The 27,113-nt window shown below is 50.2% G+C and overlaps 1 protein-coding gene across 4 annotated transcripts; it reads right to left on the bottom strand.

Annotated features, from left to right (window-relative positions):
• Nucleotides 1-1,169: 1,169 nt before the first annotated feature.
• Nucleotides 1,170-25,709, bottom strand: LOC119110137 (serine protease easter). Of its 4 annotated transcripts, none has more exons than XM_037233883.1 (10): nt 25,583-25,709; nt 24,407-24,585; nt 15,892-16,084; nt 9,574-9,732; nt 7,592-7,700; nt 6,985-7,114; nt 6,557-6,737; nt 6,034-6,216; nt 3,560-3,635; nt 1,170-1,966 (listed from the first exon to the last, which is right to left on the bottom strand). In XM_037233883.1, exons 1-10 carry the CDS (start codon nt 25,650-25,652, stop codon nt 1,717-1,719), a joined length of 1,530 nt encoding a protein of 509 aa, XP_037089778.1. In that variant the 5' UTR covers nt 25,653-25,709; the 3' UTR covers nt 1,170-1,716. The 4 variants fall into 4 exon arrangements, with proteins under 4 accessions (XP_037089778.1, XP_037089772.1, XP_037089792.1 ...); XM_037233877.1 differs by having other exon boundaries at nt 15,856-16,084; XM_037233897.1 differs by lacking the exon at nt 9,574-9,732.
• Nucleotides 25,710-27,113: the final 1,404 nt, after the last annotated feature.

Raw genomic sequence — 27,113 nt, forward strand, 5'->3', positions numbered from 1 at the left:
CCGGACAGCATATTTTTTAAAACGACTTAGAACACGGTTTCGAAGAGACAAGAATTAAACAAGCCCCACAGTCTCTTGGCAGATATCCCTAACACGAAGAAGGGCGTGAGCATTTCTGATTAAGACGGAAAGAAAGAAAAGCTGCTCTACTAGTCGGACAAGGTCAAATTCTTGATTCAGTGTTATAGGGCAGCAACAGGCAGGGCGAATGTGCCGATTGTGCGAGCACAAACACGACGGAAGGACGCCCTCGTGAGAGAGAATATTAGCTTTTAGCAAGAGTGCGCTGATGGGAGAAGACCCTTTGCACCGACCAACGCACTGAAAGTGTGCCTCCCCGAAGTGTCGACATGCGACTGCAGTATTGTGCCGTAACGAATGTTTGCAAATGTGTCATTGTCACGAATCGAGTGGTGCGTGCCTCCCTTTTGGCGGTCGTCGCCTCTTCCTCACGTGTCCTGCATGCATCCATGTGACCGGCGTCTGTGCAAGCGTGCCTGGTGATGACCCCCACGGGCAGGCACCCTGTCCGCGCCCGGAGGTGCCATGTGCTAAGGGTCCGGTCGGCCGCGTGCTCGACGCGTCCTTCTGCCGGGCGTGGCCGACTTCCGCCCAGATGCCTGCGATCTCAGACATTGAGGCGACTGCGGCGACCCACTGACGCCGCACTGAGCAGCTGCGGCCTCCCTCGGCGCCGCTCGGAGCACAGCGCTGCTCTACCGCAGGCTGCCGCGCTGATGCTGAACTGCCAGCTGCTATTCGCCGCCACTCTGTACTGTGCGTGGGACGGTGGTGCATTGTCGACTTGTTATGAATATACTCTATTGTTAAGAGTATATGCGATGTTTGCATAAGCTGCCTCGATGTCCAACGGGAATACATTGTAGAATACTTGTGTTTGCTGTACTGGAGGAGGCGTCACTGAATGGACACTAGGTCAACGTCACTGAGTGGACCTAAGGCCCGATTGACGTGAGAGCGAATGACTGGCACGCTTCCTCTGCATGCTGGGCCTTTGACAGAATTGACTTTTCAACTCTTTCCCTCGAGGTCATGTCACTACGCGGATCTAAAAACTCCGAAACCCACATGTATTGCAGGTGCGCCGTAGACATACACAGCTATGTGATTACAGCCTTTTTAGAGACGGTTGTTGCTTGTCATCACACGGCTTGTGGGACAGTGTTGCAGAATGCTTGCGGCAGGACTGCTAGAAGAAGGTGCTGTAGGTGGCGCTGGCCAATGTGCGTCCAGACGGTGCTATCATTGCATAGCTCAGGCACATCAAAAGGCATCAATTTTCAGCACACACATTCTGCAATCATAACGCCGAAAAGAACCGTAATTGGTACACTACACAAAACATGACGCTACGTGTCCGAGCCCAAGCAGATAACTTGCTCTAACCATGGATCGGCCACCTGTCGGAAACTAAAATTTATACAGCAGACGAACGAGGCCTTCGTGAACGACCACAGTGCTTCCCTGCAAACGCACACAGAGCCTTCTTATCCAAGCAAACCAGCGAGTCGTTGGCTAGATAAAAGATATATACGATACCTCAGATCCTAACCAGGCGCTAACCGCCACGAGCGTCGATCGATTCACCACTAGAGCACTTTGCAGTGTTATGAAGGCTCCCGATGCACATGCTCGCGCTTCTGCACTCATGCCACGGAAGGCGCCTGCCAGTTTTCCTCGATTCATGGTGGTACCCTATCGCACCTTTCTCTTGCTGAGGGTGGGGAACTTTCCTTTCCTGCTCACACCGCACATTTTGGGGAACGACGCGCATCCCCGTTGAAGGTAATGAAGGCGTGATGCAGGATGTCCCTTTAAGGCATGCGAAGCTGTTCCAGTATCCAGTCGGTGTAGTCCAGGACTCTGGTGTAGCATGCGAGCTTGCCACATCCCTTCGTGCCGAACGACGAAATGCCCGTTTGGTACCATCTGACGCCCTGTCGCACTGCCGCACACCAGTTTCACACAGTCAGTGACAGGGAGAAGGCACAACGGAAACACGGAGGCTTGAAGTACATGTAGGTGAGTGGGATACCTACCGTTTTAGGCAATGCTGCGACAAGGAGGCGCAGCGCTGTGGCCAGTGAGAAGTATTCCATCAGTGACATTCACCACTTTAAAGTCACAAAGAAGAAACACTTTCAAATCGCAAAGAACAAACACTTGCAAGTCAGTCATGCATACACTGACACTGTTCCATACCCTCATCCATAATCAACATCAGCTGCAAACAAACGTCACTGCACTTTTATTTGGCGCACGAACACTCTTAACAGGGCATCCGATACGTAGTGCATCAACTCACAGGCATCAACTCACAGGCATCAACTCACATTTTCAGTGAGCAGGATCACAACATGCCAAAACTCCTACACCCCATCAACCACGAGGAGATGGAACCAAAGGTCGCTTGAGGTGACAATCCCTTGGTGTTCTCGTTCCTCCAAACAGGTATTATAAAAGCGCTGCGGTGTAGCCCTACCTCCAATGCCAACGTACTACAGCTTTGGATCCAGATTTGGTAACATCATGCATACCAGGCTGAGAATGGGAATGGCATGGATCCACGATGGATCCAGATTTGGTAACATTCTACATACCAGGCCGAAAATGGGAATGTCAAACCTTAATGTTAACATGTTCAAATTCAAAATCCAAGAACACTTAGTGCCACTTGCTTGTGTGGTCATCCATATGAAGACCAAAACACTTTGCATTGAACTATTCTTATTAGCATCAAATCAAAATTTAAATGCTGCATAAAACAGATCACACCACTCTAAACTTTACGGCTCACTCACAACGGGCAGGTAAGTATATATCGCATAGGTACCGGTTTACAATATCACACCTGGCAGCAGCCTGAGACAATATTCCAAGCATTTCTTCTGCCAACCGATCGATTTGCCTACGAACTTCCAGTGGGCACAGACATTAGACGGGTGACTGAATGGCGTCACCCGGCCCGGCGTCCGACGCCGGCCAGAGACGGCTATAAGTGTGAACCGGAGCAGCCGCGAACGCGTGGTCGGTCTCAGGTAGCAGATAGGACGGATGGGCGGTCTCATGTAGCAGATAGGACGAATGGGCGGTCTCATGTAGCAGATAGGACGAATGGGCGGTCTCATGTAGCAGATAGGACGGATGGGCGGTCTCAGGTAGCAGATAGGACGGGTGGTCGGTCTCAGGTAGCAGATAGGACGGATGAGCCGTCTCATGTAGCAAATAGGACGGATGGGCGGTCTCAGGTAGCAGATAGGACGGATGGGCGGTCTCAGGTAACAGATAGGACGGGTGGGCGGTGGATCGTGGCTTCCCTGGCGGCGATGGCTGTTCTACGTTGTTGTTAGGAGAGGCGCTTAGATTTAACCAATCCGCTTTTGCGCCAATCCACTCATCATATCGTGCACTGCTTCATGTCCGCAAAAAAACAAACAACAAACAAAGAAACAGTTTGAATTAGTTGGTCCGGTCAAGTCATGGAGGGGCACACAGGGCAGCAAACTTTAGACGGCGTTGTTACTCTTAGTTGAAGTACCTGTTTGAGCCGATGAGGAAAGAAAGTTGCTGGATGAATCGGAGGATCGGCTGCATGTTGCAATACCGCGCCAGCACTAAAAAAAAAAACACGATCTGACACCCTACTCTCACTGAACGCGTGGCTGCACATACAATTAGAAAGCACTACCCATTGATTTAAGCTTCAGTTTGGTCACGAAATCATAATAGGGAAAGGGCGAATTCGCAAAACATGAAACGGTGGGGTCGCGCCTTTACTGGAGGCATGATTCTACCGGGTCCTGAACGAAGCGTTGTACGAGATCTTCAGTAGGGCGCCAATCGTAGGCTCAATTTAAAAAAGTTAAAGTGAGGCTCAAGTTAAAATGGTTATGTCTGGCAAGGAACATTTGCTTTGACGTATTGTTGAAGCTTTTCGTGCATGCTATTTGTATCCTCCACGACCTTGTCCAATCCAATTCATACAAGTCTACGCTTTTAAGTTCGATCAGCCTCCCTTCCACTCTTCTCACATATTTCCACTTGAGTTCAAACACTTAAAGGAGGTGTTCAACTTTTGTATGGCGCTTTGACTTGAGATAGCCATTGTGGAGATCATTCAGTACATGAAATTGGTACCATCTTTTTCGGACATAATGCTGGTAGCAATGGGGCAGCAACAATGCTGTTGCGATTTATTTGCAGTTGAACAAGTGCAAGGTAGTGCATTTTATTTCCTGAAAACAAGGCTGTTGAGTCTTTTTAAAGCTGTCAATGCTGGGTCTTTATCATTAATACTGTAATGTGTCGCTATATCGCAGTCGTAAAACCACATTAATCCGTTAATCGATGCTCTTTGCTTTGCTCACAACGGCGCGCGCAGCTCCGATGCATGTTGTGTGTATCCTACGCAAACATTACAACGCCCGGACCTTTGGTATACGACCGAATCCTGTGCGTTAGATGCCAATCTCCTGCGGCCGCAGCTCCGATGCATGTTGTGTGTATCCTACGCAAACATTAAAATGCCCGGACCTTTGGTATACAACCGAATCCTGTGCGTTAGATGCCAATACCCTGCGGCCGCTGCTCCGATGCATGTTGTGTGTATCCTACGCAAACATTAAAATGCCCAGACCTTTGGTATACGACCGAATCCTGTGCGTTAGATGCCAATCCCTTGCTCCGAGGCTTGAACCGTCCAAGTCTTGTCCCCATCGGCTCTGTGCGTTATTTATCTCTTAAAACACCACTCGCCTGAGCTTGGACCGCCCATCTACCTAGGTCTAAAGCTCTCCTATCCATGACAAGGCTACTCACTCCACACACTTCGTGTACACTTCCCGATCTGGGTTTAGAGTCAGATGTGGCTTGATCTAAAAAGTGGACTCTAGGATCACCTTATAGGATCCGGGATTGGGATCCAGGAACATGCCTGCTTAGAAATCTCCTCTATCCCAGATTCGAGCGCCTATTTATGGTTGTTTATGCGCCTTCGTTTGCGGGCTTCTCTCTACACAAACTTGGGACGCCCTCTCTCTAAGAATATGGATGTCAGTCTTTCGACAGTTGTCGAGTCTGAAGTTATCTCGGGGGTTCCCATCTACCTAGAGATCATGTCGCCCAGCTGGTACCGAAATGCCGGTATCTTGGATGTTTTGAGCGCTCCTGCTTCTGGGCTTGGGGTGCAACTCGAAATGCCCGTTCGGCACCTGACGATCTGCACTTGCCAAAGTTTTTCCACTTAGATTGAGAGACACTTTTTAATATGGCTGGGATGCTCCTAAACCTGTGTTAATGAACATCACTAAACCTGGACTTAGTGACGCCTTCTTTTCTGGGATCTGGCAGCACGTGCAGTTGGGATTGCAACTTGGACTTCCTCAATATTTGGCGCATCTCTGCGATAAACATCACGACCCTCCTCTCTACAAACGTTTGTTGGCGCTCCTCCACATTAATTTGCAGGCAACTTTCTGTTCGGGCAGGGGGAGAACATGCACTTGGGCTCGATGTCCCTTGGCTTTCTATAAGCTAGGAGGAACTCTTTTGCTCTGCGTGCAGTGTTCCTCAGCTAAGACGGCCTCCTCCATTTCAGGTAGGAACACCACTCTTCTTGGAGTCTAACGACCCTTTCCATCTGTGGTTAGGCCTGCTCTAACCAAGTTGTCTATATAAATTAATCGCAGACTGGGGGGGGAGGGGCACTCCACATGGGCTTAGAACTCTTTCAATGTGGATTTTGGGCGCCGTTACCTTTGGGATTAACGTCACCAATTCACCCGGATTTAGGAGACCCACTCTGCTTGGTTTATACGACGCACTTAGCTTAGCTACCTGTAACAGGGGCGTCTGAAGGAATACGGACCTGATACCAGGCTGGCTTCATGGGTGACACGCATTCCCAACACCAGCATGCAGCGTGGATTACTACAAATCCTTGACACCAGCCTTGACACAGAAGGTAATAATACCAACCTGACGGCACAATGTCATATGAATTTCTGCACCCACCTGGCATCATGAGGGGGCCGCCAGAGTCACCACGGCATGCGTCAGAGCTGTTGGGGCCGGCTCCAGCGCAGATGCGTCCCTCCAGGCCCAAGTCTTCAAAATTGAAGTCTCTCTCGCAGCTGGCTAGAGCTCGCACTGGTAACGTTGTCGTTTGGAGGATAGCAGTGAAGTCATTCTGGCTGTCTGCGGGTACACCACGCCGAGCGCAGTCCACAGCAGCCGTTTTCCCCTGGCTTACGTGCCGGCAGCTGGAGGTGCATACACATCTGCCGCTGCCACTGGTATGCTTTCGATGCATCCAATGCCAGGCAAGTTTGTGCTGGTCAATGGGCAGCCGAGGGTGCCTTTGGAGGTGATAAATTATTCCCGAGCCACGACAAAAAAGGCAGTTGGCAATTTGACAGACTTTCGCCAGGTGATACCTCACAGATCTCACCAATGCCTGCACTGACCAACCACTTCTCTCACTCCAGCCTTAGCTGACCACTCACCGATCTCACCCCCGTCTTGGCTGACCACTCACCGATCTCACTCCTTCCCCAGCCAGCCACCACTGCTTGACCGTCGGGAGCGATGTCAGTGGTGCCCTCAAGGACGGACAGGTCTGTCAGCACGCAGATCGGCCGAATGAAATCGGTGAACGTGACCTCCTCGGCTAGTTGCACGATGGCGATGTCTCTTGGCAGCGCCAACTGTTTAATGTTCTGAAACCAGGAACCGATCCCGTTGGCGGCAACTTTACGGTGTTCTTGCTCTCTTTTCCGCAAGTTAAAATTCAGGGAGAAAATCAGCAAAAATGAAAATGGATATGTATGACAAGCAAAGGCATGTGACCAAACAAGTACTGGCCATTGTCACGGGATAAACTTGCAACGTGTGTTCAATCGCGGAAAGGTCGTGCCTCTCAAGTCACCTCACCACGAGATCGAGGCAAAAGCGTTGAAATCTCACCTGGAACTCGGGATGAAAGAAGATTGCGGAGATTTCAACCTCGATCGGTGGGTCGGCGCACTCGTCAGGGAACTCTTTCGAACAGTCTATTTCGCTGTCGAAGTCAAGTTCTCCCAGGATCACCGACACCCTGCCAACAGTCGGTGGTGTCGCATCAGCTGGTGCGCAGCTGCACCCCAGCGGCGGGCGACAGGCGACGGTAGAGAGGGTAACGCCGCCCTGCCAGCTGGCGTCGGTGAATGTGGTGTTGGCGGACAACAGTCATTTATATCACGCTGACTTCCAGAGATTCATTTAGAAAACGGAGGCCGAGGGCTAGAGGCTATTGAGCTGAAAAATGATTCCCTGATCAGCAAGACATGGCGCTTGCACATGGCGACACGCCTACATGTAAGCTGTGCATTTCGTTTAAGATTTCTCTACTTGCAACTTTGCAAGTTTCAATCTTGCATGCATTCTGTCATCAACTACCATCAACCACCCAACTGTCGCCTGCTCATGTTCAGAGACAGGCTTCTTAAGCGAAACACTATAAGCCTAGCGGACAGCTGAGCAGCGAGAGGCAGCTGTGCTCGGTCGCCGCGGAGTCAGACCGCTGTCGACCTACGGCTGAACAGCGGGGTTCGACAGGAAGACGACGCAGTGCGCCGCCGTCAGCACGTGTCGAGAGGTGATGAGAGTGGCGCCGCAGATGTGCCGCCGTTCAGAGTCCTGGCCTGCGACACACCCGCAGCTGACCGTCAACATGCGGAAACTGCATGCACGCGGCTGGTATAACGTAATCGTACAAGAACATAAGCAGGGCGTTGCGTTTCCTCCTACGGATTATCGCTGGTTCTGATGCGATATCAAATGACGCGCGCCTCTGGAAACCTGACTATTCTGTCCTCTCTAGAAGTCATCCTCCTAGTTTCTGCTGCAATACCAAGTAATGTAGATTGTTGAACAGCTAACTCTCATGAAAATAGCACATTTGCGCAAGCACGGTAAACACACACATTTGCCACGGCGTCGTTGCCCAGAAAAGTTATAGCGTGTGCAATGGCGGCGACACAGGCATACATTTCGAAGTTCTCCATCCTCGCCAAACCAAAGCCATCATCAGGCCGAGAGGTCAATGGGGATCTGCCCGACGCTCCAGTCGATCGGCCCGTAGCAACAAGCTGGCGTCAGTTATTAACCAGTTCAGTGAGGAAACAGTGTGCATCCCCCGGCCAGATGGCATAACAGTGTGCATCCCCCGGCCAGGTGGCATAACTCGCCATTTTCGTTCGGAACGGCCATGGCGGTGGAAGCAGGACACGCCGGCACGCTGACGTATTGGACGGAGAGGGCGTGGCGGCAAAACTGTTGAGACCACGCGAGAAAACGGGGGCGGACCGGCCCAGTTAAGAGAAATAAAAAAGTAATGAAGCGTAGGGCAAAGAGGTCTGAAAAGAGATCTTAAGGCCTCCGCGACAAACGGGGGAGGGTGCATCAGGGGCCAACAGCCGTGCCTCAAAGACAAGCTGACCCCGACGTTCGTCACCTGGCGGCGACATCTGGCCCCGCGGGCGACGCAAAACCGGCGACAACATGCACCATGTGAGCGCCCGGGCAGTTGCCCCAATCCCAACCGAGCCATGGAGGGCTGGTGCTCGAAGAGTGATCCTTGACCCTTTCCCACCGCGCGAGCGTGGGCCACGGCGGCCTGCTCCCTCCCGTGTGGTTGGGGAAATGGGGAGGGTGATGTGTCACACAGGTCAACGCTGGGCCCGCTTAAAGCGATGCACTGTTGTGGCCAATACGTGTGAGTGGTTTTTGTAAGTACATGTGACGGTCCGCGCTTTAATGGTTTGCCGTGGAAGCGAGGCTAGGGGTGATTTGGCCAGGGAGCGAAAGGGCCGGCATAGTGCCAAAGCAGACGACGCGCACTTCGGCGCAGCGGCTCGTTCGTTAGACCGCGTCGAGGCTATCTTGATTTTGCCGTTGGAGGCGGCCACGTGGAGGCGCAGCGGCTCGTCCTGGCCTTCGCCGGCCCCGCGGCGCGGCCAGGCGCGGCGTAAGGCCAACGCCGGCATATCCATCATGCTCTTTGGTTAGGGCGTTAGTCCGTCAGGTAGCTGGACGACTTGCCTTTTCTTGTCCTCTTAATATTTTTCCCGATAGTTCGAGGAGGCCGGACCATCACGTAGTCCCGCCCAGTGCGCATGTGCGGACTCCCTCACGACCACGCTGTCTTCTCCCCATTTGCTATCGATTGCTTTGCCTTGGTCGATTGACTGGTTGGCCTTGTTTGAAGTCCATGCAGCTTAGGGATCCTTTCCCTATAGCTAGTCTTTCGTTTTTCTTCTCTCCTCTTGTTTTTACTGGAGACGCCGAGCTGTTGCCAAATTCCGTTTATCGCGCCTGCACGGATTTTATTACGCATGCGCTGTCTTCCTCATTCTCGTTATCGCTGGTCCGGCCCGATTGATTTCCTCATTTCGCACGACATTTATGCACGTGTAATTTGTGTTGTTTCCGTTTAGTTGTTAATTTCCTTTTTCAATTCGGTGCGGCCTAACTCCGTCCAGCGCACGGGTTCGTTTCACGAGCGCGTGTACTCACATTTCCCAATGTTTTCCTTTGTGTTGCTTGGCCCAGCTCGGTTTATTGACTGATCTGCGTGCGGTGTCCATGACCTGGTTGGCGAGGGCCGCTCTCTTCCTGGAGGGAATCGCTTCGGACACCAGAGGCTTGGTGAGGGGGTGTGCGATGTCAAACTTTCTGAAGCAGACGGAATGTCCAGGGCTTTAGCCAGCGACTGGAGGGAGATCACCTGCTGTGCTCGTGGGTGCTGAGGCGTCGCAGCGAGGTGCGCCGAGCCTGCTACCCCTCGAGAGACCGTCCGTGGCCCAGCGAGACCGGGAGAGGCCGCTCGTGAGGCACCGGCTTGGGTGGCGCTTGGAAGCAACTCACATGCCATCTACCTGCTGACATCGGCGACCGCAGCAGAGGGCAGCACTCGACAGCACGCAAGGGCAAGGACGGCACCTTGTGGTCTGGACGTGCCAGGAAGTCCAGGGCTGATAACCCGCCGGCAAGGTGCGGGGTCGCGCTACACGCCGAATACGTGTGAGGAAAACTCGCTAAAACTACGTGCGGACGCGAGACCGCGGACGCACGTAGCTGGGGGCGTGAGACTGGTCTATTCGTTGCGACGACATTCCTCTGGCACCCCGTTTTAACCTCGTTTTTGTGCTTGCTTTTTTCGTCCTTTTTCATCCTTGAGTCCAAGGGAGCACCGGCTAGGCCGCCGATGCCTGGCCAATAGCCCTCTCCACATCTAGCCCGCCGTTCCGCCGGCGGACCCGGGCGTGCCTGCAGCGCCATTGACACCGCCTAAGCCGCGCGGCAGGAGCGGCCATTGTTGGCCCGTTGGCGGCGCGACGAAATATACAGACAGTCCTTCCACCTCCTCCGCCATCCCCTCTAATCGGAGGGGATGGCGTTCGAACCCGGAGAGCCGGCGAACCTCTCTATCACCGCAGACAATGAACGGCCAGTCGATTGCCAAGACTTATGACGGAAAGGGGCGAACGTTGTTATTTGTTCCGCAGAGCGCATCGTGAGGTGCGCGGCATCGCAATGCTCGCGATGTCCCAGCTGGTATCGAAGGCTGACAGAGCGAGAGGCTACACGGAGTATTTGCTTTGGAACCGACAGGGTCAACTCCCGCCGGACTGGCAGGTTTTCGTCCGATACGCAACATGCCGTCCTCTCCCGAAGGTCGAATCATGCAGGGGTCGTGACCGGAGGGTGATGGACGAGAAAAGCGTCTGAGCAGTACGACTCGGCTACGGCTAGGATTGGGACGCCAGCCGACTGCAGTGCCGCTCCTACGCAGAGAAATGTTCGTGGGTAGCGCGACTCGAAGGCGCGGTTTTGTTCTGTTTTGTACTAAGAGACGGTCGACTCGTTTCGCTGTGTTTCACTGTACCTTAGGCGTGACGACCTGGAGAGGCGTAGGTCATGAAATGGCCAGGGACCAGTTGGGACCGTCTGGGATGCAGGATTATGCACGGTGGTAACTGGTTCTGTCTGTTGGTGGACAACGCCTCGGGAGAGACCAGCACACAACCCGTTCTCTTCCGACGTGGTGTACGCCGTGCATTTAAGCCCTTGATGACTGGATGTTCGGCACGGATAGAGATTCCGTCATGGACGCTTATAGGAAGGACGACGAGGGACCAAGTCGTCCGACAGGCCAGTCAGGCTGGGTCTCCAGAATGCGCCGGCCGTGAAGACCGTACGGCGTAAACGCAGATCATGCTGGGCGCTCGCTGTATGTCGATGGGCTCCATCGTCCTATCAGGCGCGCTGTCTATCGCCAGGCCTCTAAGGGACGCGCCAAGGGACAGCGCTTTGCAAAGCTCACTTCGACAGGCGGGGGTGATGGCGCAGAAACGCCGGGGGCGACGTCTCCGTGCCGGCCGAGGCGCTGCCTGAGACGGCAGTGGAAGCTGCGAGCGGTGGGCGTGGCTGAGGGAACGGTGAACCGTCCCACCAATAGGGGACTGTCACCCTGGCGGTCAGGCGAGGGAACGAGTCGTCGTCCAGGTCTGGACACCTGATGTCGGCCCAAGGGCTATGCAGGTGCCAAGATGATAACGAACTGATCCGATAGGGTTTGAATGGGGCCTAAACGCGGCTATTGGATGTCTGAAATGTGATAACTAACTTAAACTTTAACATGGCTTAACTTTAACATAGGCTTAGCTTTGACATGGCTTAACTTTAACATGGCTTAACTTTAACATGGCCTAACTTTAACATGGCTTAACGAGAACTCGCGCAGGCGTACCGATCAAAATATCCAGGCGCTGGATAAAGGCGATGAGTCTCGCTCGTGTACGAGCCAAGAATGAGTGGGATGACGTGGGCGTCAGCAGATGTGTGTGCCTGGTGTGGGTGTGGTGGGGCGCCGAATGCATGAAGTCTGTACGGATAAGTTCAGGTCGAGGGGCCCCAGGATTGTTATCCAGCGGGTCTTTGCCAATGCAATTCGCCGGTTGCGCGAGATGCCTGCCAACTGGAGCGTATTATGAATGAATGTTTTTTCCGTTTTTGCCGCGTTTGAACATAATCAACTAAAAAGGTGGAGGTGGGGTACCATGGATCAGGGCGCACAGCCATATGCGGGGAGACAACCGTTCGTGGTGACCGGACCTACTGTCCCGCTAACAACCGGCCAATCGCTTCACCCTGGCTCTGTTGCTCACGTGAACATGCGTTAATGATGGATGTACCGGAGTCATAACGCTCAAAGTCGTGGACTCATGTCATCTGGCCCGTATGCTGATCAGTGGGCTCCTCAGTATAAATTCGTTCTTGTTGGTAGACGTGGCAGTGGAAGCCGAGGGCGCGCAAGCATCCAGCGACGATCCGGCAGCGGCTGCAGAGCACGCATTCCACCACAGACGCCCCCACAGCGACACTGTGGGGTCGTGCGAAACGCATTCCCCACAACTTTCACAACGTTGGGACTGCCCCCCCCCCCCGCCCCAAACATTTACAACGTTGGGACCGTCTGGATACAGGGATCAGAAATTCCCAAAATGATCGGATATATGTGAACGAAGCGAATAAAAGCGCATACTTCACACCAAACGCAGAACGCTCCTGACATTCACCCCTCTTACAATGCTCTGGAAACAGCGAGCTCTCTCAATATTTGTGAGGCTGCCCGCACTGCAGACCATGCTCGCCTCCTCGGCTGCTCAAGACCTTTCCTAGATTGATTGTCGGTTGTTTAGCAGCGGTGGAGTTTTGTATTTCATTGAGGGGGTCATGAACTACCAATCTTGATCGAACCTTCCCCACGTTGAGCTGGGCTCGGCACTGTGCAACGTTAACCTAATACCCTTGTATTTCCTTGAAATGACGATAAATCAATTCTTGAAAGCGAAATCAATTTAACAACCAACTCTATAATTTCATGCGGCTTAAGACGTAGTGATATGCCATCAGTTTCGTCCGGGTCACACACGCTTGCTGTACTTTAAGTTTATTTAATTGCTGTCGTTAATGGTAAAATCCGTCCTACCCGCCTGCCCGTCTGTCTAGCCCGCCTGTCCGTCTGTCTAGCCCGCCTGTCCGTCCCATCCAGCTTGCCTGTCCGTGCGTCCAGCCTGCCTGTTCGTCCGTCCAGCCTGCCTGTCCGTCCGTCCAGCCTGCCTGTTCGTCCGTCCAGCCTGCCTGTCCGTCCGTTCCGCCTGCCTGTCCACCCGTCTCGTCAACATGTTAGAGCGCCCGCCTTCCTACCCACCCATTACGGGCTAGATTCGAGTCGCTTCAGGAGGTCACCATTTGTCTGACAGGTATGGCCTGCGGCCGGTGGCAGCGGCTGTGCTAGACGTCAGTTGACGTCGGGGGGCAGGAAGGACCGTGCTGATCACTGCAGGGTGTTAAAATGCCACTACCAAATTCTGCCGTTGGCCTGAAATTGCGCGATCGGATGGTAGGGATCAGGGCTCACACAACAAACACTGTTTAGCGTGAGCTCTGATCCTAGAAGTTCATCTATTCAAATGGTTCGACTTCAGTCTAAAAAATGCGGCCCAAACCGACTTCCAGACAAAGCGCTTATCGCCAGTATCGTGTTCGTCAAAGCATACTTATGGCGAAGAGGCGAAAGATAAAGCTATTGTATACCATACTCGGTTGCAGTCCTGTTTGGAACAACAGTTGCTGATCACCTCGTACAACGTATATCTCATGCGACTTATTATGAGCTCTGTATATCCCACAATATAAGCACCAAAAAGCTTTTGTTAACTTCTTAGACCCCCAGAAACAGGGCAAAATGAAAGGAATTTCGCCTTAAAGGACTGTCATCTTTGGTGCATATTTAAAAAACATATAGTGAAACCTCAGTACTATTTAGTCTGATAACAGCACTATGCGGTGTCACTGCAGCATCGGCAATACATTACAAGGATATCAATTTTACTATTTTTTTTTTCAAATTGTGCTGTCAAAGCCTTTTGTGACAGCACTGCGCTTCTTCTCCGTAGTTGCGACCACCGCCGACATGACAACTACCGTGCACACCTCTACTGGTGCGAGTAAAGGGATGTTTGTGCCTGGCTTAGATGGCACGGGCCTCTTACCGAGAAGCGCATTGGTAAATTTTGAACCACTGCGTCACATGAATCATGCGATACCCCTATTCCCAAAGCCAAAGTGCGCCTCGAAAAGAGCCACTGTGATAAACGCAGCAGGGGCGAAATCAAAGCCATAGTATCCCGTTTCGTTGAATTCGCGGAGCAACAGCTTGATTTTTGCATATGTTTTTGTCTAAGCAGAATGTTTTAATCTGTCTTAGCACTCATTACAAAAATATTTTGACACATTAGTGTGTTGCAAACATTAGAAAACACACACGTTGGTAAAAACGAGGCAAATTAAATGTATCACATTCGTAGCGGTGAGCAGGGATTCAAACGCGATTTCCCTCGAAGGGACGACTAGCTAAAATAAAAACTCTTAGCTATTCAGAGAGACTTCGAGAAAACTGTTATTAGTGAACAAAATCGTACACAACTGATGTGACAGTCAGTGAAAGTTACAAAAGGTGGGATATTCCCTTTGACCCTCGCCCAGATTCGCCGTTTTTCATAACGTAGAATAATAGGGGCGGGGAGTGATGTCACCACCTCGCATTTCCAAGCTAATCAGGATAGAGCACAGCGGAAAAGAACAACGGTGTACTGTTATCAACAAGATCTCGCATTCGGTACTAACTCTTATATTATCAGGTCAAACATAGACTCCGTTATGGCAGATGGTAAGTCGAACTTTCCAGACAATCACACTTTTTCAAATTTACAGCATCATGCCTGCGACGGCATGCTTTGTGGTGACATGAAATTTACACAGAGCATGTTCTTTGTTCAATTCTGAGCATAACAGTCATAATGGTGCGTGCGTTCGTGCGTGGGTGCGTGCGCGCGTGCGCGCTTATGGGTTTCAAGCATATATTTATAATACGTGGCTCCGTTAAAGGGAATGTTTCACATTTGAAGATATTGAAGCAAACATCAGATATAATGAAACAAGCTCACTTATAGCTGTTGGCGTACTTTTTAAGTGGAAAAGACAGCTCTAGACGGCACACTTTTCTGTTCCGTAAACATTCTCCTCAGTGCGTCATGGTTTGATCACGTTATCGTACCCCGCGCAACATTGATTGAGAGTTAGTTGATGGAGCTCTTGGTCTTTATGTGTTATGATCTCAGCTTCTCCTATGTTGCTAGAATCGGATGCTCATGAGCTATCATTGAAAACCGGGGACGAGGAGCTGGCCTTTGTGAACCAGGAACCAGGATATGGTGTTTATGGAAATCCAATAGGAGCAAGAAACAAGAAAGTGTGGTGTTTGTGAAGAATTTAATGGAAAACGAAGAACGATGTATTGTGATTGATGTAAGCAGGAACGACCTTGAGTTCCTGTTTTTCGGCATTGATGAGTTCAGAGTTCCTATGCAGACAAGCATGGAGATGCAGAAACTGGGAACAGCATTTTAATCTTGGCACATCTCTGGACTAGCCGGGTATTCTACGACCGATAGATTCGTATGTTCGTCGCATATAACAGTGCAGTTATCAACGTTAAGACAACGCACCGCCACAAAAAATTCAGTTTGCACATTCATCTAAAAATCTTAACGGTTGAAAGGACGAAAAAGCAACGCATTTCACATAATTAGCTCCAATACATCACTCAAAATGCAAAACATCACTCAAAGAATAACAAGCACATTCCGATACTGGCTTGAACACTGCGGGTGTGTGTATGTACGAACCGCTGACCTTTGACAGACGGGATGGTGTGTCTGAGCTGCTGACCTTTGACGGACGGGATGGTATGTCTGAGCTGCTGACCTGTGACGGCCTGGACGGAGGCCATCCAGGGGAACTGGGCGATCTCGGCGTCCACACCGCCGATGACGCGCATGCCGGAGAATGATTTGCCACACACGTCCTCGGTGGGAAGCAGAGCTGACGCGCTCGAGACGGCGCTGCGGTACGGCGCGGGGGTCGTGAGACCTCCGGTGACCTCGTTCTGACAGCAGACCTGCAGCCGGGGAGCACGGCAACCAGCGTCAGACCGGTTACGAGCGGAGCGAGCCGAGATCCAGCAGCAGTCTGCATGTAGTCCTCGCTCGGCAGGACTAAATGATCATCGTATACTGCGTTGATCTGTTGCTGTCTCCAGGGCTGGCATTTATTGGCGAAGCCTTGCGCGCATTTTGGGTGAGCGCTCCCTCCCCTACCAATGTTTTTTCTAAGCCCCTCAACAATAAAAAGCGACACGAATTTTTTATTGGAAGACGAGGTCGCAAAACCATCACAATGCTTTAATAAAAAAAAGTTGATGAGAAATCCATTAAATAACTGGCATTTCCGTGAATTAGCATTGCCATGCAAACTCCTCATGCGTCTTGAGTCGCACCACCGTGACGCATAGAGGCCCGGAACCGGGGATGGGGACGGGGGCTGAGGCCCGCAACTTTCGGAAAACTAAACATAGGCTCCGTGGGCGTTGACCGGAAAGAAATAGCCATCCCAACGTGGAAGCACTTCCGTTGCCCCATGCTGGAAGAAAGTCTTATCGTCGCAGCTTTTTAAGTTTCGTCTTCGCACCGTACATATGATCATCGGGACCAACTGGTCATACATTGTACCAGTTTATACACCTGTGTACGTTTAGTGGCAAAAGCTTCGCGTGGGGACATTTCATGTACAATTACCCTGCAGCTACGGTATGTGTCGGATGCCCGACTCCCAACTAGTTCTGACTGCACACGGAAACGTAATACTAGATATTGGCGCTATGCAATGTCACTTCTATGCAACTATTGGCGTGGGTTTGGCATGTCTTTCGAAAATTATTTGACAAAAACTTCAAAGAAGTCAAATTGACCACACGCCCGAGCGCGTGTTGACCCTCGCCCTGATATGGGGGTGGTCGATGAAACCTCTTTAGGTGTTCTGAGGATACTTCTTCGGCATGTCGTGCAATGGCCCATAACTTTTTTGCCTATGAGGTATTCGTCGCGTGTTTTGAGACAAGAAAAAGCTCCTGGCATGTCTAGTCTCCGACCAGTGGCGGCTTGATTTTTTTTAGGTAGAACACTGTACGGCGATGGGCGGCCGGCGCGGGTAGTGGGCGGAATCCGACAATTTTGCCAACCGCGCGTGGCGGGCCAACACTGTTATATTAAGGGAGTCATATATCATAAGCACATGCCAAAACATGTAATAACAGACACACACCCACACCCACACCCACACCCACACCCACACTCACACCCACACCCACACCCACACCCACACCACACACACGCACTATATATATATAATTGTATCTTATATCATCGTACTACCATTGTACTCGTAATTGAACAAGGAACATGTCTGTTTAAATTTTGTTTCGCTACGGAGCATGATCTTGTACATATGAGCATGCAAAATTGAGCAAATTGGATGTTCAGAAAAATAGCCTTTGACTTGACATAATAAGATCAATTTGTGAACAAAAAACACGGCAGGTTTGCATCGGCCCCCTCCCCTATCAGTCCACTGCATCAAAAAGCGGCGAATCAGGACGATGGTTTATCACTTGCCTGCTGTTTTCCAAGTTATCGGCCACATTTACTTGCACCGAGTGCGCGTGCAAAAAACTAGCGACCTCAGTATGTCTGTGCCGAGTGGCATCTCGAATGTTGTGATGTCTTGTGCCGCACACTAGACACACTCAAACACGAACATGAATACTTCCCACTTTAAATTTTCTGTATGCACAAGGCGCGCTAAACAGCGGACATTCCATGGGCATCGCTGGATTCACACCAGCACCACGTCATCGACCTGCGGCAGTAGCGGGGCGGAAAGAGGCGCAGCATGCAGCCGCGGAACACAATCCTATAACGCCCCCTCCCCCTCACGTGCGCTCCCCCACCCCCTCCGCCATCCAAACTTTAAGAAGGGAGTGGGCCAAACCCGTGCGAAACCTATTTTGGTGGTGTAATTTGTGGGCTTAGGCTATTTGGATTAGAGCCCTTTCGACCAGCAATGATCATTTCAGGTCTATGGGATGAAGGAGACTGGATAACGATGGTGCAGTACCACATGCGGCTGGAGGGGGGAGGGGGTACCCACCGAGCATAAGCCCGCGCAGGGACCATTCTGAGAGTATGCGCCAGGCGCCCGGTCGGGGTCCCCTCCAGGGGTAGTCTTGGCCCACTCGTGGCTGACGCATGCGGGCTGCCCCGAACAAGCGGGACGTCGCGAGGATTCAGGATAAAGCCAGGAAGAGGATGAGAGGGTCAGATGAATTTGTGGGTAGTTGTGGTAATTTTTCCGTGCTCGTCCTTCCCGACCCAACCTATTTTGCGAAACTACATCCCCAGTGTACGCAGATTTGTTTTGATGAGTCATTTATGGGTCACTACGTGCTATTTCAATTCAATAGAAAGCTCATGGTGGGCGAGGGTTAAGGGTTATGCCAAAAAATAACTTGGAAGTTATGAAGAAGTCTATAATTCCATCTCGGACATCGACGAGTCAAAGGCAGTTATTTGCACTTTTCATGCGGAATGCTTCAAGGAAGTGCTAAAGGGAAGGATTAACCATGAGTTGAAGCACTCGAAAAGGCACCCGGTGCATTATGATAGTACTTAAGCCAAACGTCCGAAATTATTTTGCAATAAGTAGTCATCCGTAAGCAAACCGCCTCTTTATATTCCGCTGGAGTCACGATATTTCAAAGATAATCCGTCAAGTGAAAGAGTGAACACGCATGTCATCGGTCAGCGCCTTTAAACGAACAACTTCAAAGCACCGCTACTGGTACTATCTGATAACAGAACACCAAAGGCTGTTCCGCGCCCATCCGCTATCAAGACCTGAACACTCAATATGGCTTTAGAAAGCGGCTACGCCATATCGGTTGGCATTTTAACTCGGCTGGAAAAGCAAGTTGCCTGTCTAGCCGAGTTTAGCGGTCACGTTTCTTCGGGTAAAAAAATACGTGGAGTAGACTTACCTACCAGGCTTTGCTGGTGTTTGTATCATGCTTTGCTCTGGTGGTGCGTGGTGCGGCAAAAAAGGATACGTGAAAACCTCGTATTTGGCACAGGTTCTTCTGTACTTATTTGGCCCAGTATTCCCTCGTGCATATGCCCTGAGGGCGCTCAGAGGACCGTCCAGTCATGAGACCGGTCCAGTTTTACCAGATATGCTCTCCGGGAGTTAGCTGCGGTCACCGGATGACGTGTTGTCTCTGGAAAATTAAATAATAAAAAATCATTCAAATTGATCGGCTTGCGTCAATCTTCATTATTTTTATATTTATTGGGGCCTGTACCTAATTTGTCATGGTGTTGTTTGCCCCAGTCGAGGCTGGTATTTGTAGCAATAAGTTTGTGGAAAGGGGAAGCCGCCACTTTAGCCAAATCACCACCCAGCAATCTGCGACTATCGCTTTAACAATCGGTTTTAACGATAAACGCTCGAAAAAGGTTTGAATCTGTGCTGTCTTAGCCATTTTGATGTATAACCTTTCCCTAGATGCATATGACAACATTTTCTGACAGTTACAGAGCGTTTGAACTAAAATATTTATGCATTGACTCGCCCTGAAACATGGTCATTCCGTGTTGGAGATTATTATGGAATATGCGGTATCAGATATGCAGTCACCCCTCCGAAATAACGGCAAACCTTGCATTGGCTGATGTCCGCGACACACAGCCCACAAGAAACAACAGTATTCTATTCCACACAAAACTCTCTTAGGTGGAAATAAACTATATTTACCAAATGTAAGTTGAAGGAAAATCCCACCGTCAAAACCTGTATCCATTTCCCCCGCCCCATTTGAACGACTTTACACCGATGGCGTACAACTCGAATTTCGTTAAAAGCTGTATTCACGCTCGCAGGAACAAAGCATGTCCGTAAAACGTCATTCAACCACACTATATTGCACCACGTGGATAGACATGGACAAATTTGTATCACATAGAAGAATTTGTATCACAGGTCGCTCATATTTTATAACATCGTATGTGCATCGCTGGAATTCGTCTCATTTGATGTGTTGCGTGTATTGTGTTGATCTATGCAGTATGTGCTGACGCGGCGTTAGAAAAGCCACTCGCTGGATATCGCCAAGGTTCGCAACAATGGTAGCAATAATCATAATAATAATGACGTTGGACAGCATTCGGAAAGATATGTGCGTACCAACTGTCAACATTTCAGTTTCCGAACACAGACATGTACTCCAAAATAAGTAGGTATGTGATGCTACCCATCATTGGATAGCGCTTGATCCCACCGGATCATCTGTGACATTTGTTTTGTAAAAGTGGGTTTGATGAATTTCTTAATATCCTAATCGCTCCACAAATCCGGAAACGCCTCACATAATCTGAATGTTTTTGTCTTGTAACGTGCATGTTATGTCGCATATCAAATCGCATCTCGATACGATGAGGCCGACGATATCATCCAGATCGCACATGGAGCCTACTAACGAGTGTAAAAAGCAAAATACCGGTTTGTGTGCAGCATCCCATTCATCTGCCTATCCTCATATACCAGGAGTCTTTGTTCATTCATTCGCCTCCACCACCGTGCCGCACCGTCCGCCCTAATCCGGGGGTCGGGCCGCGTGACCGTTCAGGTTCTACCACCTTCGCAAGGTGGGGGCTCCTTTGTACTGACCGAGCGACTGAAAACTACTAACTCCGACAGTTATCATTTTGCACCACCAGCGATCAGAACGACTAATCAACAGCAAATCGCTATCTCTACTCTCTCTCTCCCTCTACTGTTGCTCACCATTACTGACTGTGACGGGCGGAAAGTACGCCTTTTATGTCAAACTACCAGCGCTTGGTTTGATGGGATCTGATGGTGGTTATCTAAGTTGAGTCGCACACCTGAAAATGCTTGAAGTTTGACTATGTACAAGTGTCCTACCTCCCGCAGAATTACTGTATTCTGGCCTTTGAGCAGACTTCAGGAACCCTTATGAGGACCTGCAGCCCGGGAAGCAAACTTCTTTCAATTGGTAGCTTTGCAACAGCTTTTCTCCACGAGAGGCAATTTGTGTCTACAGGAATATATGCACCTGAAGGACGCATGGTTTTCTCATCTGCACCTGCAAAATTGTCTTCAGTTTCAGGCCCACGTTACCCCAACTTCAACTTCATCTTTGCCCCATTCCTGCTTTGTCGCTCCTCCCTCCCACTAGCAAGCAGAGTACGACATTGTTGCTGCCATCTAATCCCAGGTAGGCTACACACAGTGGCCTATTTTGTGGCAAAATGGAGCCAAACATGTTCATTAAACATCATGCGGTAATTTCACCCACCATGATTTCGAATGTAAGCGTGTTTTACATTTGCGTGTAGACTGTCGTGAATGACATCAGTAGAAGTAAACATCTGTGATTGGCACAGAGGTTAGCAGAGCACAGAGATTGACACAGAGGTCATTTAGCGCGACATGCATGGCTGAAAGGTGAAAGGTGGAAAACGCAAATGTTGAGATTAAGATACATCCATCACTAAACTACGTGACCTTCCACTGGCATATTTTTGTTTTATGAACGCAATCTTGTAAAGAACTGAGCATCCACGTAAACAATGCTTCCCAAAGCCAAAGTACCATTGGAAAAGAATCATTGCACTAGACACCATAGGAGATAGATCAACGCCACAGTGCCAAGTTTTGTTGAGCTTGCGCGATAATGGCCGCATAAACGTATATCTTTTGCGCTGAACACAGGGTTCTACCAATCAGTCTATTATGACGAGCTCGCGTGGGGATCAAATTGGCTTTTCCAGAATAATTTGAGAACAGCCCGGCGTATCCGCGCCAATTTTTGCATAATAGCAGAAACTTAAATAGAAGATGCTTTGATGCAAGAATTATGTTTACCTTTTAAGGTCGCTGACCAATGGCAGGTCAAAGTCAGGTCATAGATGTCTGCGAAGAGTAATTCTGGGGGAATCGTTCAATGTGATGCAAAACTAGAGTGTTAGACGAGGCCACACATATATAAGGTAGTTTTTTAAGCAACAAAACAATTGAATCTAGAATTACAACCAATTTCATTGACCTAGGGTCAGGTAAGAAGGTCTGACCGAGGTCAAACCTTACTTGCTGTTTTACTAGGGAGCTTGATTAATGCGGCGGTTTTTGATGTTCATTTCCAATTTGTTGACATAGGGACTACAACACACGCGTTCCATGGACTTTTTAAAGGTCATAGTAGGCCACTGATCTGAACTGACCCAGGTCAGCACCTTATTCTTAGGAACATACAACCTAGCGAAATCCCTGACGGTTATCCGAATGGCAAAATAGGAGCAGTCTCGAAGCCATTTGGTCCACTTGATCTTATAAGATTACACGAGGATACTGACCCTAGCTGTACACCAATGACCTTTTGCTTAGAACAGGTATCCCAACTTCAGGGCGGTTACATGATGACGTTTAAGGGCACTTGACACGCCAATCTGGGGTTTGACCCCGTTTGACCTTATTTGACCCCAAGGTGAGAACCTGAGAGCCTCAAATTTTGACACAAGTGTTTTCACGTAAACTTTAACCCACTCTGTGAACTTGACGTTTCCAGCTATCTTAGTTTTTGAGATCCCAGTGAGGTCAAATCGACCCCCAACCGAGTGAAGGGTGTTCAGCCGATCACCTGGGCGGGTATTAAAAGCAGTGCATATGACCTGTACTCGATAAAGTTAAACAAATGGAAAGCGATAATTTCACAGTGGCGACCAAAGGGTGCAATGGCATTTTCTTATTCAGAAAGACTTCGAGGAAACTATCGACCAAATCGAACTCGTCTGATCTAGCTATGACGTGAAAAGTGCAAAAAATGTGGAATACTCCCTTTAAGAGGGTCACACTGGTCACCAGTCTTTACCTTATGTGTCATTCCAGCTATCAGCATATCTGGTAAGATGCTTGCGTCAATTCAGTTGCACTTTTAGGTACAAGCACCTCTCATAAGTGTACACAAAAGATTGTTTCCACAGCCGCTGTCAGGCCACGCCATTCTGAAAGAAACGGTCTTTTTGCCCATCGGACCACATCCGATGAGCGATAACAGAAAGTTATTTTCGTTATCCTTACGGGTAAGGGTAAGCTAGACCTTTCGGCTGAGACCCTTCCCCAGTCGTTTTTAAGAAGGCATCACTCCTGGGTTCGGGTGCTGGCATGAAAAGAGATGAGGTGAATGCTGTGTTTGTCTCTCCCCATACCCAACGCCCGAGGGGATCTGCTGCTACTGACAGGAAATAAAAAAAAACAATGAGTGTGCAAGATAACGGCTGAGGTCCAAGGAGTCCAAGACTACACAAGACAGGTGCTACGAAAGAACTGGCACATATTGCAGGCATCTCAAATTTGAGATGCCCCGCAATATGTGCTAGTTTTTTGCGCGGATGCGCACAGAACTGGCGCACATTGAGATGTACGGATGTCGTGTTGTTTCCGACGTACGCAAACCCCTCCCAATTTGAGAGGCACACGCCTTACAGTGACGCAGACGCTCATCGCTTCTGCCCCGTCAGTGCAGTGGTGAGCAAGGGAAAATCGTCTGCTCTGCCCCGCGACTGCATATCATGGTCTCCTGGATCATTCCGCAACAGACCGACAGGGGATCAATAGCCTATTCCTTCATAATTTACTTCTAAGCTGTTATTTTAGGTTATCTGTCGTTCTCATGTGATCTGTGCGGATCTGTGCCTGGTCCGATTAATGCTTTTTTAGATATCCCCGGGCATTTTTGAGACATCATGATAGTTGGGCGTCTCAAAAGGCATGCAACTCGTAACATTAAAATATGTTTACAATAATCCACTGATTCATTCAAGTACTTCGCTTAACCATTTTGCAAACATTTTGACCTTGCGACCTCGGCAACCTTGCGTAGCGTGACCCAGCCTAACATAATATTGGTTAGGGAGGTCTCTTTTACCATATCGTAACTTAAGGTTCAGGTCATGCCATGTTGAGGGCGTGTGTTCAGCTCAGTGTGCCGTCTAAAAGTCGTTGTGATAATGCAGTTCTATGCATCTAGCTTCCGTATCCAGCCTAAGCCAAACAGATAAAACAATGCCTGTACCCCCCCCCCCCCGCCCCAGACCAGAAACCATACATGTAAGTGCATGGTACGTGAGCTGGGGGCTTCATAACTGTTACAAGTTTCATGCATGCTGCTGTATTGAGATCTGACACAGTGGCAGTGACATGACACACAGGACCGAGCCCGGGTACTCCCAGGTGCTGGTCACCTGCACCAAACCCGTGCCACCCGCCGGCCCGTCATGTGTCCCAGGCCAGAGAACTTCGCGCGACTTACCAAGAGACGGCGCGGTGCCGCTGGCGGGCACTTGGCAGCCAGAGCGCGCAGTTTCGTCACCGCCTCCGGCCCGGCCGTGCCGGCCTTGCGCGCCAGGTACAGCTTGTGCAAAGGTTGGCACCGGATCAACCGCCTGCACTCGCCGCTGGTGCCGGCCGCGTCCACCACGCACGCCTCGCCTGCGAACGGCGAGCGATGTGATGCACGTTCCGTTTTGGTTCCATGTACGTTACTGTTTCTCGGTATAAGGAGGGTGTAACGTGACTCAGAAGCGACGGCAGCAAAAGCCTCAAAATTTGTATCGTATCGCAGCGCTCGTATCACCGGGTGACACTCACGCTGCGTGAACTAGGATGGGTCAACATCACCGAACACTTGAATGTGCCGGGATGCTATAAGGGCGTGTAGTGCGCCGCTCTTCCGCTCGTGTAACTCGAGCAACGGCCGCCGAGCTGCTGCACCTGCCAAGTGACCGAACTGAATTTGGGCGCCGCTCGCTCATGTTCTGCGCATCTAGCGAGTGGAGCCTGCTGCCTGCAGACGTGCGGGTGTTGAAAGCCGTGAGCCACACGTCCTCAAGGACAATCTTGCCCCTTTATTTATCAAGCAGATGAACACATGGTACAGAGTGGTGCGCCACATTCACCTGTGTTGTCTGTTGTATCTTCTGTGACTATTGCATGTACCTTGACGTGCAAACTAGAAAGCTCACTTTTTGGAAGCTCCTTAATGCATATCTGACTATCTAACCTAACCCTAACCTAAACAAACCTAACTTAACCTAACCTAAGCTAGCCTAACCTAACCTAACCTTACCTTACCTTACCTTACCTTACCTTACCTAACCTATGCTATGCTATGCTATGCTATGCTATGCTATGCTATGCTATGCTATCCTATCCTAAAGTACAATACACAGTGGTCGAAATCAGGTGAGAAATCATGTTTTAGCGAGGGGAGGGGCACGCCAACCTCATCGGCTTAGCTACCCGCTCCAATCGAATTCAGAAAGTGGCACCCATGCCTTTGACCCTCGCCCTCCTCTCACCTCTCGCCGTAAGTGCGATACTGAATAACTAGTGAACTGAAATAACTCCTGCTGCCGTTACAGACATCGCTTAGGCTCGACCTGGTCTCGCTGCGGCCTCAGTTCTCTCACAGCCAGCGACGGCTTACCTTCTGCCGCGGTCAGCGTCCACAGAGCCATGCACAGGCAGCACGTGAGCAGCGGCGTCATGACGTGCATCGTCGGGTGGCCGGCGGACGACCGGTGGGCCTCGTGGCGCCGGCGGCCACGTGTAAACACTGAAGCCGACCGCGACCAGTGCAGCGCTCGCCCCTTACGCTGCCACTCGCGCACCCAGAACAGGCGGGGCCTCGTTCGCATTAGCAGGGTGGTGATTTGTTGGGTTGCGGGTTTTAGGTGCTTCATTTATTTCCGCCTGGGTCAACACCGGTGGTACGCCTTCCCCAGCATTTGACGCTCCTGGTGACGCCTCTGACGCCTCATTTGACGCTCCTGATGACGTCTCTGGCAGGCAGCCGAGCCGGCTTATACTGACCGCGGCGTTGGCCTGCTGGGACTCTGCGGTCGCTCGGGAGCCTACCGCAGCAAGCCGATTTGAAGAAGCGGTCGGGCAGAAACCATAGCAGGCGACCTGAAGTGGAAGCGTTGGTTTTCGTCGAAGCGGGCCATATTCGTTTGACAAACTACAGTCTTTTGAAGTTCGCCCTTCTTGCATTGTTTTGTTTTGTCGACTCGCTTTGTTCATTGAACAAGCCCTCATCACCTGTTTCTTTTTTAATCCGAACGGGCACCCCTTCTGCGCCACGCAGCAGCACGTGGCCTTCTTTTGGTCCCCCATGCCTCCATTCCACAACCGCCTCTTGCTCGGTGACAACCACCTTATCCTACTTCCTGATCTCTTTGCCTTTTTCTTAGAAACAACTCTGTTCGTTCCACGTAAAGCTTTATGCCATCTCGCTCCACTAATTATATAATTCATACCTAAACGCATAATCATAAGATCATCTTGTTTTCCGACCCGTCACTAGGTCCGGTGACTAGGTCACTAGTTCACTAGGTCGCTAGACTAGGTCACCGTCACGTACTGCTGATTGCAAAACAGGCAGAAGCTACATGCATCCATGCATATAAGCGTCTCATTCACATCTACCATGCGCCAACTTTTGTGAGAACTTGAGTGCACTGAAAGTGAAAAGCGCGATCATTTACATCGGTGTACGTTTTTCTGTATTCCCATGTACAAACTAAAATGTTCAGGCTGCAAAACTAGATTTGAAAACAAGCTGCAAGCTGAAATTTAGTTGTGACCTAAAACAAAACGGAACAAGAAAATAAATGACAAAAGAGAATAATAAAAGAACATACGCGGTTACATTGCAATTATCGCAAGGTCTTATGCAAAGAAAACAGCAACATAAGCTCGCTTTTTCCCAAAAGCCGTGCTGTTATCACAGCATGTGAGCCTTGAGGTGTACACTGTAATATAACACAACCTGTTGACTCCAATCATCATGTTGCCAACCAATCATCGAATATTCTCCCACCCTGGTACAGAAATTTACTCTGCCGTGGTGCACGGATCGCATGAGAACGCCACATCAACCTCGCCTACCCCAGCACACAGGTGATGAGAACGCCACATCAACTTCGCCTACCCCAGCACACATGTCATGAGAACGC

This window comes from Pollicipes pollicipes, unplaced genomic scaffold (assembly GCF_011947565.3).
Source record: "Pollicipes pollicipes isolate AB1234 unplaced genomic scaffold, Ppol_2.1 Scaffold_2555;HRSCAF=2994_pilon_pilon_pilon, whole genome shotgun sequence".
Lineage (NCBI taxonomy): Eukaryota > Metazoa > Arthropoda > Thecostraca > Pollicipedomorpha > Pollicipedidae > Pollicipes > Pollicipes pollicipes.